At 41.6% G+C, this 18,142-nt stretch overlaps 1 protein-coding gene across 2 annotated transcripts; it reads left to right on the forward strand.

The window, feature by feature from the left end:
* The first annotated feature begins 337 nt into the window (after positions 1 to 337).
* rbms1a (RNA binding motif, single stranded interacting protein 1a) lies at positions 338 to 16,771 on the forward strand. 2 transcript variants are annotated; one of them, XM_013271636.3, is made up of 15 exons: positions 338 to 434; positions 1,052 to 1,138; positions 3,087 to 3,226; positions 5,353 to 5,411; positions 6,412 to 6,503; positions 7,473 to 7,630; positions 8,329 to 8,408; positions 8,541 to 8,641; positions 8,884 to 8,933; positions 9,034 to 9,124; positions 10,793 to 10,843; positions 11,663 to 11,764; positions 12,401 to 12,469; positions 12,730 to 12,804; positions 14,739 to 16,771. In XM_013271636.3, exons 2-14 carry the CDS (start codon positions 1,088 to 1,090, stop codon positions 12,796 to 12,798), a joined length of 1,113 nt encoding a protein of 370 aa, XP_013127090.1. In that variant the 5' UTR covers positions 338 to 434; positions 1,052 to 1,087; the 3' UTR covers positions 12,799 to 12,804; positions 14,739 to 16,771. The 2 variants fall into 2 exon arrangements, with proteins under 2 accessions (XP_013127090.1, XP_019212680.1); XM_019357135.2 differs by lacking the exon at positions 338 to 434 and having other exon boundaries at positions 492 to 1,138.
* Positions 16,772 to 18,142: the final 1,371 nt, after the last annotated feature.

Here is an 18,142-nt window from a genome sequence, read left to right on the forward strand (position 1 = left end):
TCTCGGCCTTAGAGGTAGGAGACGGGCGCTTGGTCTTTAAATGAAGTCTTATATACACCGTGAAGCCGCTGATGAGAATCTAGAAAGGTACAGTTCCTGTTTTCCCATCATTCAGTGAAGTGGTTAGTGTTAAAACGCACTTTTACGAAGGGTTCATGAACTCATCAATCTTGTAAAGCCGTTCAATTAAAAAAAAAAAAAAAAAAAGGATTTCTTCTTCTACCTCATAATTATGTGACATCAAGTACACGAAGCCTTCCAGAAAACATCAATAGCATGTTTTTATGTTTTTTGAATTCAATATTTGTTCTGTGTTCTTGCCTCCGTCCCACATTGTGCGGTTTACAGGGAAACTGTGACCTCGTCTCCGGGCCGGTGGCGGCTGCTTATATTTCACTGCATCCTGATTTCTGTGACATGTACTAGCTTGGACCGTGCGTGTCTGTCGGGGGGAGGCGGGGGGAAGGGTACAAAGAGGAAGAGGGTGTGTGTGTACGATTCTGTGTGTGTGGTTTGAGGAGGTGGGGGTGAAGAATGCTTGGTATGTGCGGACGACGACAACATGAAAGGCGGCGAGGGTTGAGCCCAAACTGATTGTGCTTCCCAAAATCAAACCCGCTTTGTGTCTGAATTTCGACCGAGCCTCAGACACCACACGTCCGTTTATCGCAATAAGCAAGCGTCCGCTGCGAGTTTTTAGGTGGCGGCAACGCAGTTTATTTGATGTCAAACACCCTGCAGAGGCGGAGATGGTTTAGTCTGTAGTAGGTGGGACTGCCGAGCGGTCTGCAGCAGGACGTCGTAGATCAATGAACCGGACCGGAGGGCTGGTCCATCGCCTGGTGTGCATCTGACTGTATAGATGTAACAGTGTACCTATGCGGGACCGAGGCTTCTTTTTTAAAGTGTCCAGCAGCCCTTTCATGATGCGGATGTTATAAAGCGACTGGCTATTTGATAGGCTCCTGAACCCCGCTCGGATTTCGTCTCTATAGTGGCTCTCATCGGTGCGATTTTTCCTCTTCTTTTTTTTTTTTTTCCTTTTTTTCAGGGGAGGAGGAAGTAAAATCCATCTGTAACCTCCAGGATGATCTTTGCAAACACGGGCAACCCGCCGAAGACAGCCAATCGTAAGCAGGTAGGCCAAAGACACTCACATACACACACACATACACACATTGGGTTTTTCCCCCTTCTTCCTACTTTTTTTTTTAAAAATCACACTTTGAGGGGAAAAAATGGGCTGAATAATAGGACATGACATTGGAAAGCCATTTCAGGATTTACATGCATTCACGCCACATTCTGGTAATATTAATAATAATAAATCCCCGTTTGGAAAACAGATCATCTGCTCTCAGCACTTGTCAAAAGGGAAAACCTAATAAGATGAAGAGATTAAAAATAAAAGAAGATAAAATCCGAGCCGATCTGTAGTTGTACAACCGATACTTTAATTATTACGTCCGTATAACCTTGCTGGCCAACTCTGGTCAATGTGCATGACGGTTGTAGTCCATTTTATAGGTTAATGCATTCTGGTTGGATCCAGAGAGGGAGAGAGAGAGCTGGGATGAATGTCAGTGTGCTGGGGTGAACTATGCAGCCTGCCTGCCTGCATTCTTCTTTTTGACCTCTCAGGTGAAGAGAAAAGGCTGGTCTGAATGAAGGCCGTGCCCCTGTGCTTTTCCATCTGAAGATGGAAGATGGAAGGAGAGAAGCGGCGGGTGTTTAACCTCTGCTGCTGACGGAAATGTGAACCCTGCTTCAGATAAGGTGGAGCGAGGGTTCAATTTTCTTGTAATATATATTCATCGGAAGGTACTGTACGTTACTTTGAGGACGGGGATGTGAATCCGATCTCCTGTGAATCCCTTCAGGGGAAGAATGAGTCTTCAGTGTAGGTGTTTAATCAGCTATAAGAGGGCCCTGCTTGTAAAATATACCATAGCTGCCCTCTAATGGAGAAGCTTTGATGGGCTTTTTTTTTTAGCTTTAAGTTAAGCTTTGTAATTGCATACCAACAAAAGTGTAAGGCCTCTATTTGAACACATAAGAGACCTAACAGATGTTCCTGCCACAGGAATCAGGTCTTCATGTGTGAAAGAAAAATACCTGCTATGAACATTTAGCCATAGCTGGCCGTGTTTGGCCCATGTGCACAGCTTTGGCTCCTAAAATGTGGATTGTATTTCGGTTATGGACAGATGGTGTTATTTTGCCACGCTTTGTCTTTGATCTGATCTGGAGAGGGTTGCGGTGGCTGGTGGGGGGATTTTAATGAATGAGTAAAGGGAAGGAAATGCTTTGCAGGGCAGTGGTGTGGTTTGGTGTACAAGTAAGAAAAAAAACGGAAGTTTCTGTCTGATGGCAGACCCAAAGGCCCACCTACAAGAATGCACAGGAAAGGGCAAAATTGTCTTTTTACAGCTATGGGGTTAAAGGGCAAACCTTTTACTCAGTTTAAGAAAAGGTAGAGAATTCAAAGAGTTCCTCTGTGACCCTAAGTCAGATAAGCGAGTTAAGAACACGGATGGATGGATGGAAATATGTAAACGTACAAAATTATTATAAGAACATATTCAAGATGTAGGAAAGCTGCTTTCAGGCTGCTGTCCCTTTAAATAATGTAATTTGTTTGATTGCTTAATTTTAGGTACCTATATGCACAACTGGGTAGTCAATTAGTAACATTTGGTAAGATTTGTTGAGTTTTCGGTAATCCGCGTCACTGTAAACTCAATAAATGTTTAGCATGCCTTATTCTTTAAAATGAATGTGAGTGGCATACAAGCAAATAACCTAAAAACAGCTCAAAGTTGCCCAATCCTTGAGTCCTTCTTTTGCTACCACCAGACCTGTTGTGGTCTCAGGTGTGTCTCGCTGTAGAAAACCAACTGAAATGCAGATCTTTAGTGAGCAGTGCTTATTGATGTTAGACGAGTACAGCATGGACTAGTGCACACAGCGTTTTCCCTGTGTGTTTGTCACAGAGACGAAATGTTCTTGTGATCACTCTTGACCTGGGTTTAAATTAGATTATCCAGCTCCCGTACATTTCCTAACAGTGTGTTTCCTGTGTGCAGTCCTACCCCATGACTCCGTCCAGTCCCAGCAGCAACAGCAGCAGCAGCACAGGCCTGGAGCAGCTCAGCAAAACCAACCTTTACATCCGTGGCCTGCCTCCTGCCACGACAGACCTGGACCTGATCAAACTCTGTCACCAGTGAGTTCGTGCGCATATATGCTTGTGGCTGTGCAAACTAATGTTTTGTCACTTATTGTACTTTGCAAATGAAAAGGGGTTGAGTAGTAGCTCTAAAAAATGACAGCAACAGTTTCTAAAAATACATTTTAATTGAAAGAATATATGACAAATTCAGGCTCAGATAATGGCCCAGAAAAGGCAAAATATAAGTAGTTTATGGTAGCTCTAAAATAACTCACAAAATTGAAAATTATTATTAAATTTTTTATGTAAGTGATTTCTTATGGTACACGAGCAGCACTTCAGTGGTTCACCAGGTCGATAAGCCCCACACACTGGGAATCACTGATCCAAAGGTTAGTGAAGTCCTGCTATCGACCCTTGAGTGTTTAAACATGATCGTGTTTAAATTTGCAGCATTAATTTGATCTTTTTTTCAGTGTAATCAGAATCTAGCAATTGTGACCATAAATGTATCAGGAACATGTTAACCGAGGTCCCAGTCCAGGGGTTTCTATCCAGCCCAAAGTCATTTTGAAACCACAAGAGTCGTCCCCTGCTGGCTGTTAGAGAATCCAAAGTAATTCCACCTTAGATTCACATTTCACGGCTAGAAGCTAACTCCATTGTTCAAGAGCTGTCCTCCGCATTGGACATCAAAAGGGAAAAAAATTATATTCCCCAACCATTTCATAAGTGGTTGCTTTCTTATACTACAAGAAAAACCCTTTTGCGCTTGCTTTGGTCACTAGCAGTAGCTTGTCTGCAAATACTTGTTAACTACTAGCCAAGTAGTAAACCCTGAAAAAATGCAACACAAACTGGAAAAGAATAATGTTCGCCTACCCGAGACATTTCAAAAGGCACATTTTTCACAGCTTTACTGCCATTTTTAGAATAGTTGGCCAGTGTTGGTAGACAAGCTAGCTGGGTTCATGATATTACGGCTTTTACAGTCTTCAGTTTTTGAAGCCAGAAGTGACCATGTTTGGACAAGATGGTTGGATTTTTGCTACTCAGTGCCTGGTAACAGGAATATTTCACTCACCATATATTAAGCACACTTCTTAAAACTTTCTCCAAAAGGCACCAACACTACAAACACAGTCATTGTCGTTGGATAGTAATTAGTTTAAGTAAAGCCTAGCAGTCTGCCTGTTATTGCATAATTTTAAGTCTGAATGCAATATAAAGAGGTGAGTTATGATTTCTTGTTATTATTTTGTGTATAACTGGTTACCTACAAAATAAGAAGAGACCTTTCCTGAATATGCTAAATAAATAGCATTTAAGTGGTTTAATAGTTACTGAGATCAAAGTAAAATATTGGACTCTTAAAATTAAAAGTCTGTTTGCTGTTTAGTGCCAAAACATCAATGCAGACATGCAAAAACCATGCTGGTTTAACCATAGTGTCCACATAAAAGGTGCTAACCACCATAAATCTAAACAGGCACATATAGAAAAGTCACAGCTCATCTTTGGTATGCAAAGCAAATTGCGAAACCCTCATTTAACGCAACTGGTGAGAATGCCTTATACGTGCTGATAGTACAGACGCCAGTCTAAGTGGTTAATGTGGTGGGTTGCCATAATTAGTGCTGTTTTGTCCAATCTTTTTCCTTCTGATTCACGAGCAAATGGAAAAGGACGTCCACTCATGTAACCCGCAGCAGCAACAGCAGCTGTTTGTGTCATGTTTGCTTGTGTTTTGTTCGTGTTCCCAGTGGTGTTTGGCAGCACAAAGCAGAAATGAAAGTGCTTTTCATAGCAACAAGGTCTGAATGGTGATGTAAGCTGGGCATTCAGTGTGTATGGCGTGCGGGTAGAGAAGCTCACAGTTTGTGTCAGAGTTCAACTTGAGTGAAAGTCAGAGATAAAGCAAAGCCTGAAACATGTAAACTGAAACCAGTTACGCATTGTGTGGTTCTTTCAAAATGAACTGTCTCTATTTTTATTCGTCCTGTGAACTGTTCTTTTCTTTAACCTCACTGTAAAGTTGAATGAAGGCTCTCCATGTAGAGATTTCTCTGGAAACAAATCCAGAGAAATCTGACTTTCCTTAAATAATACACAGTGAGAACAGTCTCAGCTGTTGATTCATCGTTGTCTTTAACAGTAGTCTACATCTTTTGTGCACGCAGGTATGGAAAGATTCAGTCTGCAAAGGCAATCCTGGACAAGACAACCAACAAGTGTAAAGGTCAGTGAGATCAATAAGTTGTAGCTGCCAAAATATACTAACAGTTCAACTTTAAATTAAGTACAGAGAGCCACCGAACACGTGAACACTGTTGAATTTCCATACCTATCAGTCGGTGATGACTTGAAGCCAACTGTGAATACGCCTGGTTTATAATTTTGTCAAACGTGTGCTGTTGTTTTGCATCGCAGGTGAAAGTGTCGATTGATTGGTAAAATCTTCATTCCATTTTAACACTATGAAGACAGAAGTGTGATAAATATCACAGAGGTTTCACCGAGTCTCCGCAAATAGATTTATCAGATTTTTACACTTTATGGAAATAAATGGAAAACAGTGCATAATGGCTGGCTGTATAATAAGAAAGCAGATGGTAAGATTCAATGCACCGTTAAAAAATAGGGAAAACTTTCTTCATTTTAAAATGCAGAACATACTGTACTGCATTTTTACAGATCTCTTTCACACTGTTGGAATGCTCTAGAAAGTGGTGAAAAGGCATGCATAGAATGTGGGTGAGACATAGATACCGGTTTAAAGGAATAGTACAGCATTTTGATTTCAATACTACAGAAAGGTGGCTAAAAACCAAAGGTTTCGCACAGATAAACAGGATACAATGCATTAATTATATCCTGCTCATTCTGAAGAGGTCCTGGTAGACAGTTATCTTTTTATCTTTCAACAAAGCCAAGTATAGTTTTCAGTGTTTATTCTTAGCCGAGCTTACCCGCTCAAGGATCTTAGTGTTATCGAGCTTCTGGTCTAACTCTGGGGAAGGAAATGAATAAGCAGACTTCCCAAAGCAATTCCTTTAAAAGATTTCCCACACATCTCAATTACAAGATTTCTTTTATGACTCTTTCAAAAACGTATAAAATATGTTGTTATATTTACGAGAATAAGCAATTCTTTAGATATATATACATACATATCTATATCAGTAAGTGATGTTATCACTTACCGACTGCTGATATAAATACTATTCTGCAAACTCCAGGTTACGGCTTTGTGGACTTTGACAGCCCAGCGGCTGCTTTAAAAGCAGTCCATGCTCTGAAAACCAGCGGCATACAGGCCCAGATGGCCAAGGTGAGTTTGGTACATGCACATGTGCGTGTCTGTGCATATTTGTTATGCTTGTGAACATCTCTTTGGGGTTGTGCTTTTTTTTCTTCCTTTTTTTAATGCATGCACGCTTGAGTCCAGTGTGTGTTGGGGAATGACATTAGACCGGTCACATGACCTCAGCTGACAAGCTGTTCTTCCCGTGACCCCATTTACTTTCACTGTAGAAACCAGATGTCACATCTCTGTCTGCCAAATAACCTGTCAGTCAGTGCAACACATTACACACTATCCTTTATAGACTATACAGAATTTTACCAGGAACTTTACTGCTATTGGGTATTTGCAGTTGCTATTTATACATAGTGATATCTGCAGCAGTGCTCTGTTATAGCAGCACTTTAAGCGTTGAGGCATTCTCGAGCCTCTGTGTCCAATTGAAAGTAAAGCACACAAGGATATTTCTGCATAATATCTGTGATTTCTCTCATAGTGGGCAAACGTCTTCCAGTCCTTTCCCTTTCACATGCATGCTGGGTGTGATTGAATTCACGGGTGAGAGTTCACTGGTGTGCGGTGGCTCACTGGAGACCTGCATGTAGCTGCTTTGTTTGGAGCAAACATGGCTGAACACAGTTTGTGTGTTGCGGTAGCTAGGCTACGCCGCTCTCCTGCTGTTTCTAGGGAAGACTGTGGAGGCGCTGAGCTGCTGCACAGTGCGGATGAAGTGTGTAACACTGTGTGTGTGTGTGTGTGTCTGTGTGTGCAGGAGAGCTTGTTTAACCAAATGTTCCTCTAGCCATTAACCACACTTTAGCTGATCTGCGCCCAGGCAAGTTTCATGCAGAGAAAATAATTTTTTTGTCATGCATTCATTTGTCAGTGGAGAAAAAGCACAACACAGCCTTTGTGAGTGTTGATTTCATTTTATCCTGACATGATGCAAACGCATTCAGTGCATTTCTTCTTTTCTGTCTCCTTCCACGCGAGCAGCAGCAGGAACAGGACCCCACAAATCTGTACATTTCCAACTTGCCTCTGTCTGTGGATGAGAAAGAGCTGGAGAACATGCTGCAGCCCTTTGGTCAGGTCGTCTCCACGCGGATCCTACGAGACTACAGCGGCAACAGCCGAGGCGTGGGCTTTGCCAGGTCTGTCACAGGAGACTCACAGAAAGAACATTCTTTTCTTCTTTTTTTTTCTGTTTGATCGCTATTAAAGGAGGTGCAGAATAAACCTTCAGCAAACCTATGATGATAAATTGCGTTATGAAGTAGCAGTGGCACTGTGCAGCTCCTGTCCTAGCACAGCAATCTGTAACCTGCCTTCCTTTATTAGACATGGAATTAACAGTGCATTAGTTACTGTTACCGTTTGCTTTTGACATTGTGTAATACAATAGCTCACTTGAGGTACAGTTTTATTGCAATGTAGAGCAAACAAGCCTGTGTTCTGCCCTCAGACTTATTAAAAAGAGTCATTTATGTCCCATTGTCTGTGTAAGACATGCTTTTCCATAACACCGCTGTCAGTAACGGCAAACACGAAGCATACAGGCTGTGTTTGTGTTGTCTGTGTTCCTCCAGAAACTGGCGCTGCAGTGCAAAACCCAAAGCAGTCATTGATAACTGCACATATAACCCTATACTGCCTCCTGTTTCACTTCATATATCTATGCCGGTTATTGGCTATAAACCCTACAGAATGTAAACGGTCACAAAAATGAGAATCCGAGTTATGTCATGTCAGTCATGCCAGCATCACTGCGTTGAAGAAGATTTCACTTTAGATGATCTCTGTCTCACTTGATGATGAGTCATTGTTGTTGTTTCATCCTCTCCTCCGTCAGGATGGACACAACAGAGCAGTGCAATGCAGTCATCTCCCACTTCAATGGGAAGTTTATCAAGACGGCTTCTGGAGCTCTGGGTAGGGAAGAGTTTCCCCTTTCTGGATACTTTCCCTCAGATGAAAACTGCGGAGGCGGTGATTAATAATTGTTGAGTGATTGTTAACATGTCAGGGTTTTTGTTTTTGTTTTTTCACATCCCTCCTCCCCAGCACCCTCTCAGCCCTTGCTGTGTAAGTTTGCTGACAGTCAAAGGAAGAAACACGCTCATGGCGGATTTGTTCCCAACGGACAGACAGCGGATCTCAGACTAGTACGTAATGTCATCTATCTTGCATGTACGCGACCTCGTTTTTATTACTGAGAATCAATCTTCTTCTAACAAGTCTATCAAGAATATTGTGTGGGTCTGTTGAGGGTAATCTTTCAAACACAAGATTATTCACCCCTCAATCCACCGATTATTGTTTCATGTTGTTTTACTGTTACGCTAAAGTAGTAAGAACTAATAATTCAGTATGTAATTCTACCTTTTTGTTTGGTTTTGTCATTTAGGGGGCAATGACTCTCACTTATGACCCCTCCTCAGCAGCTATACAGAACGGGTAAGCTGCCCTCTGGTTACAACAGTTCATGCCCTCATTTCACACTGAACTAGCCTCATAATTCCCGAGCTTTGTTGTGAAGTACTGTCTTGTTTCCTAGGTACTATGCTTCTCCTTATCCAGTCACCAACAGGATAATGACTGTGCAGCCCACAATGCCTCCCTACATGTCTCCAGTCTCTGCTTACCAGGTACTGCACAATATCCCTTTAATGGGCCAAGAAAATCCTTTCTAAGAGCTGAACCGCTTTCTCGATACTAGTCCGCTCCTCTGTATTCCACATTTGAGGTTACGGTGTGTGGACTGGTGGGTCTTTTTGTTTGTATATGCAACTTACAGCATATAGGCAGCCTAGTCACTGTGTACCCCACCTCTTGCTCAATGCTAGCCGGAATAGGCTCCACCTCTCCAACCCCCACATCCTAAATCAGTTAAGATGGCTGGATGAATGTAATTTTCCTGGGCTGCCTCAGACGTTGGCAGCTCCATGTGGTTTTACATTTTTTAATGTGTGAACAGAGCTTGTGGTATCTGACCGTAAGCTTAGGAGTTCGTAGGAATAAACTCATCATTTGAGCAGGCACAGTCATCATCTCTGAGTCACGGTTTCTCTGAATTCTCACGTCTTCCTTCCTGTTGCCAAAGAGTTTTAATGAATGACATTCTGTGTGGAAATGCCTCAAACCACTGAAAAGGTCTGTCACTTGCACAGGAGGGATAAATTTAAGTTTTGATTTGGGTTTTTTTTTTTTCACCAGCCGTCTGCCTGATGGTCGCAGATAAATTCACTTGGAGTTTTAAGACCTGTGTAGTAGACACTCGGATCAAGGTTTTTGTTGTTGTTTTTTTTCTCCAATACATTCTTAAGAAAGTAATGCCTTTACATTTGCAACACTATGATCCTCTACTGCCAGAGCTTTCCTGTATATTGTTCATACCAAATTTAAGTGATAACTGTTTAACATCTAACAGGCTTACTTTTCCAGTTAAATGAGGAAGGCAGCCAATTACAACAACAAATCAGCTTAAGCTTATAAAAGACTATAAAAACAAATCTTTTAAAGAAGGGTTTTCGGGAAAAGAGCAGTTCAGCAGAAGTAGGGTGGACCTCACCCAGGCTGTTAGTAAGGCATATGAACTCCTTAATGGAGATGATTATCCTCAGTACTGAAAGCAGAACTGGAATTATGAAGCCACTGGTGTGCTTAGAGCAAACCAAGAGAAGCAACCAGGCTTTTACTTAAAAAGATGATGGCTTTGGATTTTACTGGGGCTCTTATATCTGAACAGGAGTGTGCTGTCTTTATATGATAGATGGCATTTATGCTGATTCGCCTGTGGCTTGTGATTCAGACTGTTACAATCATTCAATTTCTATCCTAGTATGCATCCTAATTTTTTTGTCATATATATTCATTCTTAGAGGGGTAGATGTTCATATTAAAAATGGCCAAAGGTTCAAATGATCCATGTGAGCCAAAAATCTCAGACTTCAGACAGTATTTTCTATTCTTCGATCTTTGTGATGCCATAGAGAGGAGGATATACGTAATGGTGGTGGTCTTAGGCACACACAGGCATGACAGTGAGCACGAATCCCCGATCACCTGCTGCTTTGCTTGTGGCGGGCAGCCAATGAGTAGAAAGTGGCTGCAGCAAGGCAAAGTCTGAGATAAATAAGGATTACTTTTGAGCTGTAAATTGTGCAGAGCTACTCTTATACAGTCCACAAATAAAACTTAAGAGGTGGAGATGAGATTGATTTTCTTGCATTTGTAAAGTTAAATGTGTCACACGTTCTGCTGCTTTCATCCTCTTTCTTTGCATGTCTCTCTCTTTCTGCCTCTCCCGTCATTAGGTGCAGAGTCATTCTTGGGTGGCACATCAACCATACATCATGCAACACCCGGTAAGGCAGCTGCAGCCGCGGCTTTATACACTGCGTCGTGTTCTGTGCACAGGAAATGGGTGTGTGGTGCCACTGCAGCTAAACTTCTGAGCTCATAGCCGCTCACAGTGTCACTTTATTCCCCCTGTTCTGCTGATGCAGTCAAGTCCAGCTACAAAACTTCCCCAAACACATGAGAAGGCCAGAGGCTGAGACAAGTTCTGGGAAATAGCCGCTGCATGCTTTAAGTGTGTGTTGGACTGTGTATGAAAGAGAAATGGAACAACTAAAGAGGCTTCCAGCCACTGCCCCCCCACCCACCCCTCCTTCTCCCGCTTTCTGGATCCAGCAGGAAATGCCTGAAGCAGAGACAGTCTTGTGACTCTTTGACTCTTCCAACAGATGGTTTCCAGTGGAACAAGTGTCTCTGCTGATCTGCCCCCTCCCCCATTTTTCTTTTTTTTGTTAGGAAATGGTCCGTTCCCTGAGGGCATCATGTTTAAAGCAATACTCCATCTGAAAACTGGCTAGAGCTGGCAACACCAAACCTTCTGCATAATTTACCAGCATAGAAGACAATGTTCTGAATGTGCAGCGTTTTATTTTGACCTGAAACTACTACACCGTCACAGTTAGTGTTACGGATGTGTTAGTTTACATTTCGAAAGCCCGTCCTTTTCCCCAGCTCGCTGGCCTGTGTTGACCCACATATATGTCACAGAGTAACACTTGTTATTTTTGTACCAATCACGGCCTTCCCTGTGTGGTGTTGCTGTTTTTATCAAAATGACTTGACTCATGTGACGTGAGCTGCAAAACTGAGCCACTTTGTGTTTTCAGGCTGCTGTGATGTCGCCCTCTGTGGATCCCTCCATGTCACTGCACCCAACAGCCATGATTACTCAGCAGATGGGCCAGCTGTCATTGGGAAACACTGGAGCGGTGAGTGGAATTCTGGGATATCTTCCATCTCTCATGCGCGCGCGCGCACACACACACACACACACACACACACACAGCACTAATCAAATGAAATCTGTGCTACCATTAAACAGCACACTAGCAGCAATTATGATTACGATTGCAACACTGTGCGCAGATATCTGTGAATTGGCAAGATGAAATCTTTATTTTTGGTTATTACCAGCTGTAGTATAGCTGGTAATTGCACCTTGTGAGTGTGTGTGGTGTGTGTGTGTATCATTATTGCAAATAAGGTCATGTAAATTTTTTTTAAAAAAGGGGCCTTTGGCACACTTTAATTGTTGAGCCTGAGCCAGAAGACACATTTTCTTTTTTGCGCTTTAAGGAAGTTAAATTCATTCATACATGACAGATGTTTTAGGTTCTTATAACTGCATCTGCATATCCCCAGATGCTGTCATAAGAACATAACATGAGCATCTAACTGCTACAGTTACAGGGTTTTTTGTCAACCAAACTTTGACATTCTCCTTTGGATCAATGTTGTCACCCTGAAAATGCTGTGCACATAAAGTTGAGTCGCCTAACTGTCTTTCAGGCATCTCCGTATGTAATATACTATTAAATTATTTTCATTTTTTTCTTATCTTTCAGTATATTCCAGCAAACCCAGGTGTCCAGGGAGCTTACATGCCTCAGTATCCCCCCATGCAGGCAGCACCGGTAGGTTTATTCTATCTTTATCATATTCAACTTTTCATTTAAAATGTTCAGCTTCTGCCTTCAAGGTGCGATACGTCTTAAAACAATAAACCGCTTAAACAAAATTGCAGCAGCCAGTCCAGTGGTCTTTCCTTCATAAGGGCCTGGGTTGTTTTTGAAGTGCTTGTCCTCTAAAACTATCAATTATCTCAATGCGCACACACAGCGAGGATGGTTATTATCAGATTCTAAATGAGAGATGCTGATGTTTTGCTTTTCAGGAAAATGGCACGCCGCAGCAAGTGGATTCCTCCAACAACTCGTCCCCCTACAGTCAACTCAGCAAGTAGATGCAGGTATGCTTTGGTTTCCCAACGTAAATCTCAACAACTTAAATGTTTACTTCAGCAGCTTCACTGACACGTAACAGTCAAGCGGACATTCTAATAAAGCCCCGGGACGAATTTCTGTAATGATACAAAACTTTTGAGGAGAAAACTTTGTGTGAATGCAAAGTACTGTAAATGTTTATATAAGCTACTCTGTTACAGTTGTCTCTTTTATTAAGTTAAGATCTGGGCCGCACTCGGCTGCCTGAGTGCACACATAACATTTGAGCAAAGGCATGTTGAGTCAAAGCCCCACTGACTTATTTACCACAAGGTCAAAAACATACTGAAAATGTAGATTACAGACTCGCGGGAATGTATATGTCTGAGTTCAAATCGTCAATCGTCGGTTGTGATTGTTATGTCTGCTATGCTCTATTTAACCTTTGACTGTTGTGTTTGTGCGACGCTATGATTTAGCTAGCAATGGGCCACCCTGAACGACGAGACTTCTGTAGTGATTAATTGCATCCGGACGGCGTTCAGGATTGTTGTTCAAATCTTAAGTGTGTTTGTAGATATACACCGGCCACTTCATTAGTTATACCTTGCCTGTACCGGGTTGGACCCCCTTGTGTCTTCAGAGCTGTCTGGAGTCTTTGCGGCACAGATTCAACAGGGCGCTGGAAACATCCCTCAGAGTTTTTGGTTCCATATTGACATGATGGCATCACAGCCAGTTTCTTCACTTTTGTCATCTTCACATGGAAATAAGTTAACTGCGGATGACATTTGAGTACAGTCAACTTATTTATGTTATTGGCCAATTACCGTATTTTTCGGGCCATAAAGCGCACCAGATTATAAGGCGCACTGTTGATGAACGGGTCTGTTTTCATACATAAGGCGCCCTGGATTATAAGGTGCATTAGGTGAAACAAAATCAGATAAATCAAACTTTACTCAAATCATTCTTCTTGCTTCCTCCACTTCCGTACCATTGATTCACTAATGCTGAATTCTCTCGCAGCTGCTCTATTTCCATGTTGTTGCAGTATATTAATGACTAACCTGGTATTGTGGATGGATTATCTCAGTTGTTCTCCTGACTGAAGTTTGGTCCGTTTACAGCATCCTGCCATGCGGTTGCATTTGTCCATAACCATAACATAGAAAACATAGCCGTGTCGCTAGCGATCACGTAGCACATCATTATATAGCACCTAGCCCAACTTCAGTAACCCTACAAACGTCACTGCTGTTTAGTTTTCTGTCTTCATTTATGTTGGAAGTGATAGCAGAGCTGTACGTTTTAATTTTTTCAGAAATCTCTTAGTCAGAACATGCTATATCATGTTTAGGTGAAAACTAGCGAGCTAACTTCCTGCTAATTTCTAACTCCGTTAAATTTAATCACTTCTGTTTTCATGGATGCCTGGATGTTAAGCTTAATTGTTACACCCGGTGAAGCAGCAACAGTGATCATTTTATTAAAGATGATAGAATTTAGAGGGTTTTTAACTCTCAGTGATGCCACAGTGTTCGTTTGACTTTGGGACCTGAAGCGGGCGGAATTTTGGACCCAGATTACTCTGCGAGACTCCTGACTACGGCAGCCGTAATGCTCCGACAGTCCATGCGGCTTCGTAGCTTACCAAAGTCATACTAAAACATTTTTTGACAGATTTTTGAGCGCCAAGTACCATATAAAATCGGTTCAAGGTCAGTAAGCACAACCAGAATTCATACATAAGGTGCACCGGATTTTAAGGCGCACTGTCGATTGTTGAGAAAATGAAAGGATTTTAAATGCACCTTATAGTGCGGAAAATACGGTAGATATTTGCGTTAAGGAGCAGTTGACCTGTAGCAGTTAAGTGTACTTTTGTGTACATTTGTGGCCCGTGTTTAGTAAAAAATCAAGTTTTATATCCCCCGTTTCTGCTTTCTGTATCTTTCAGGCCACATTCCTGTTTTGTGAGCCAGTTGGCAGGTGGGAAGTTGCTGATGACATCACAGGGATAACAGTCTCCGTCTGCTCTGATTGGACCAGAAACATGAACTTTTTTTTTTTTTTTTGCACAGCCCCAACATTTGTAGTTGAAAATGAGGACAGTGTAAACAGACTCAAGCAGCCAGCGAGTCACAGGGGGAAAAAAAGAAGAAGAAAAAAAAAAGAAAAACCGAGATTTATTTTGATAAAAAAAAAAACAAATACAAAATGCTGTTCTTGTTTTCCTCTTTTTCAAGGATTCTCAAACACTTGCCAGATGACCCCCGTACCTCCCTCCATCCCCACCTGTGCCCATTCACCCTCACCTTCCCCATTCAAGTACGATGTGATAATAAATGCATGAGATGGAGATATCGCTCCCCCCTCCTCCCCCCATCAAGGTTTCTATGATTTGATAGTTCCTTTATTCGTGGTATATGGACAAAAACCTTGCAGACCTCGTTTGCACTGAATTTTGAAGTTTTAAAATAACTTCACTTTGGTTTTCGACTTTGCCACAGCTCAGAAAACTGCACTCGACAGTTGATACGAGTGACCATTTCATTAGGAATTTACTATTGGAAAAGGTGCCTTCCTTACGTGATATCGAACATTCTCCAACCTTGTTTCATCAAAACTTGATCAGGTGTCACATTTCTTATCGGACTGAGCAAAACGGTGTGTGTGGAATCACGAGGCTTTCCATTGAGCGTTGCGCTATCTAGTCGTCTGGTAGCAATAAAGAAAACGAGAGTCCCGCGGCAATACTGAGAAATGAGAACGGTGACAAACTCAGAGCAAGGTAAATCCTTATATTCTTCTTTCCTTTTTAAAAAAAACAAAAAAAAACTAAACAAAACAACAACAAATTCATGACATGATTTGAAACGAGAGCTGTACTTTTATGAAATTGCATGCATCTCACCCAGTGGGCATCGTTTTTGGGAGGGTTTTTGTTTCTCTTGTGGTCACTTTGACCCGTAATCTACCTCATGGTTCTGCTAGCGTCCGCTGGGGTGGTGGGGTTTGCAGGTAAAGCCCCTTTTCACCAGGGTGGACAAAAGGGGAACAGAAGCCACGCTCAGGAGCTGGCTAAACAGGACTTCTAACATTTTTCTCCCACATGCAGCATTACACTTTCTGATCTTCAAAAAGGCAACATTGTGCTTTATTTTTCATTTTCCATCCGTATTTGTCATTGCTTCTGTTCCGGGTTTTCTTTTTCTAGACATCATGAGTGCTTTTCAGGTGCGATGCTCCCTCTTTTCGAAAGCAAGACAAATGCCGGCTTCTCTGTAAATTAGATGGCTTAGTGTGTGCTTGAAACAAATGAAATGCAGGCAACATGAATTTGCTGCATTCTTCTGCCTCTGACTTCTATTTTCCCTCTTCAAAATTAATATTATGATTTTGGTTACTCTCCATTTAACAATGTAGATCTCAAACTATTTGGATGAGTGGGGAAAAAAACCCAAATCTTGCCTTGCCTTGTGCAAAACAAAATATATGCAACAATCATGGATGGAATACTTAAAAAAATAAAAACTGCGGTATTTCATTAATATTAGATGGATGGTGAAATCACACGGCTGATGGCCTGTGTTTCTTAAGGATGCGATGTGTAAATTATATACGTTCAGGGCCAAAAGTGAACAGTTTTATTGTTTTCTTAGCTTTTCTTCTTGACATTTACGATGTATTACCTCTACACCACTCTGAGACAAGAGAAATGGTAAAAGATGTATGGTCACCGTTCATCTGCCCACAATCAATAGTAAGCATTAAATGCTCAACGTAGAAAAATACAGCCAGGCTTTACCTGAGTGTACTTTCCCTTACTGAACATTTGTTGCTGGAAAAAAAAAAGTAAAAATGAAAAAAAAAAAAACCCGAAAAAAAACCCATTGCTTTCACCTACCACCTTCTGCTGATTCTCAAGTTTCCCCTTGCTCTTTCCTTGGAACAAAACCAGTGCTGAATAAAATGCTCTTTTCTTTTTCAGACGTGACTCCGGTCTCTTTAATTGACTGACAGACTTTATGCATTAGTTCATGTCTCTGTACTGTCTGTAGCTTTGGGCTAGCTAACTGGGCTTTTTAGGTATGTTACACTCAGGGATTCCTTAATTGCCACATTTGAGTTACCGGCGCTGACGAGCACCGTGCTTGATAAGTAAATAGATTAACATAATAAATATAAATTGATACAACATAATGCCTTGGGACCAGAATTGGGTTAGGAAATACTTGGATGGCTTTGGAAAATGTGATGGAGGGCATAAATTCTGGACTTTTATCTGTATTTTTATAGGTTTTATAGTTTTTCTTGCTGATAAATAGCTTCCCCGCAGCCATCATACCACACAGCTAAATGTAGTTAAGTAATAGATAAAGAATTAAATGACAGAAAAGTTCTTGTTCTTCATTTTCTACTACAGAAATTTGGCTTAAACAAAAAAGAGAAATACTTTATTAATCAGCAAAAACTTTTACGTTTTATTAAAGTGAGCTACCAGAACTTTTTCCTGTATTTTTAGACATTTATCATGTAGAAAAACTGAGTCGTGCTGTTGAAATTGCACTTCTTTTTCCTACATGAAGACAATCTCAGAGATTAAATGTGTAGTTAAACGTCTTTAACTACGTTGTATGTGGCTCTCGATGTAAAATGAGTTTGACATCCCTGCTGTAGACATATCTGGACTCAAACCCTTGAGTGGAGGCTGTACCAATTATCTGCCAGCAGAGGGTGCTGAGAGCCAAAGCTGTCCAGCATATTTGAATCCAGAGATAATTTTTGAAGGACTGTAAGTCTGCTCTTATCTATGTAACTTATACTGGATCAGATTAGCAACAAGTGCGACATGTGTGCTCGCACCCCAGCCCTTTCCTGCACTATTTCGGGCACACAGGCTTTGTAGTTTCACTCATGTGCTGGATCTCCCTTCTTAAGCTCTGACATAGCACAGCTGATCCCAGGGACATGAAGGCACCATGCTCGCATCTCTTACCAGTCGAAGGGTTCAAAAGCACTCGGGGTGCAAGATTAGCCATCATCCCCACACCTCTCCGACCCTCACACCAGGAATATACATACATGTACATGTTCATGCACACTCTCATGTCAATCAAATGCTTATTGTAAGGGAATCAGACCTTTGAACATCACATACAAGACAAATCCCTCTCTCTCGTTCTCCACAGCTGAGAGGACACACGGCACTGATCCCTTGAGAAAGATCAAGGTCAGAGTTGGGGCATAGACACAGAGAGGACTCCTACAGTATTTGTTTTCATGCATTTAGTGAAATACGCATGTATCCAAAAGTGAAATGCAATCAGCCTGAATAAGCCCGGTAAAGAGTCCAATCCA

The sequence above is a fragment of the Oreochromis niloticus genome, linkage group LG1 (genome assembly GCF_001858045.2).
Source record: "Oreochromis niloticus isolate F11D_XX linkage group LG1, O_niloticus_UMD_NMBU, whole genome shotgun sequence".
Lineage (NCBI taxonomy): Eukaryota > Metazoa > Chordata > Actinopteri > Cichliformes > Cichlidae > Oreochromis > Oreochromis niloticus.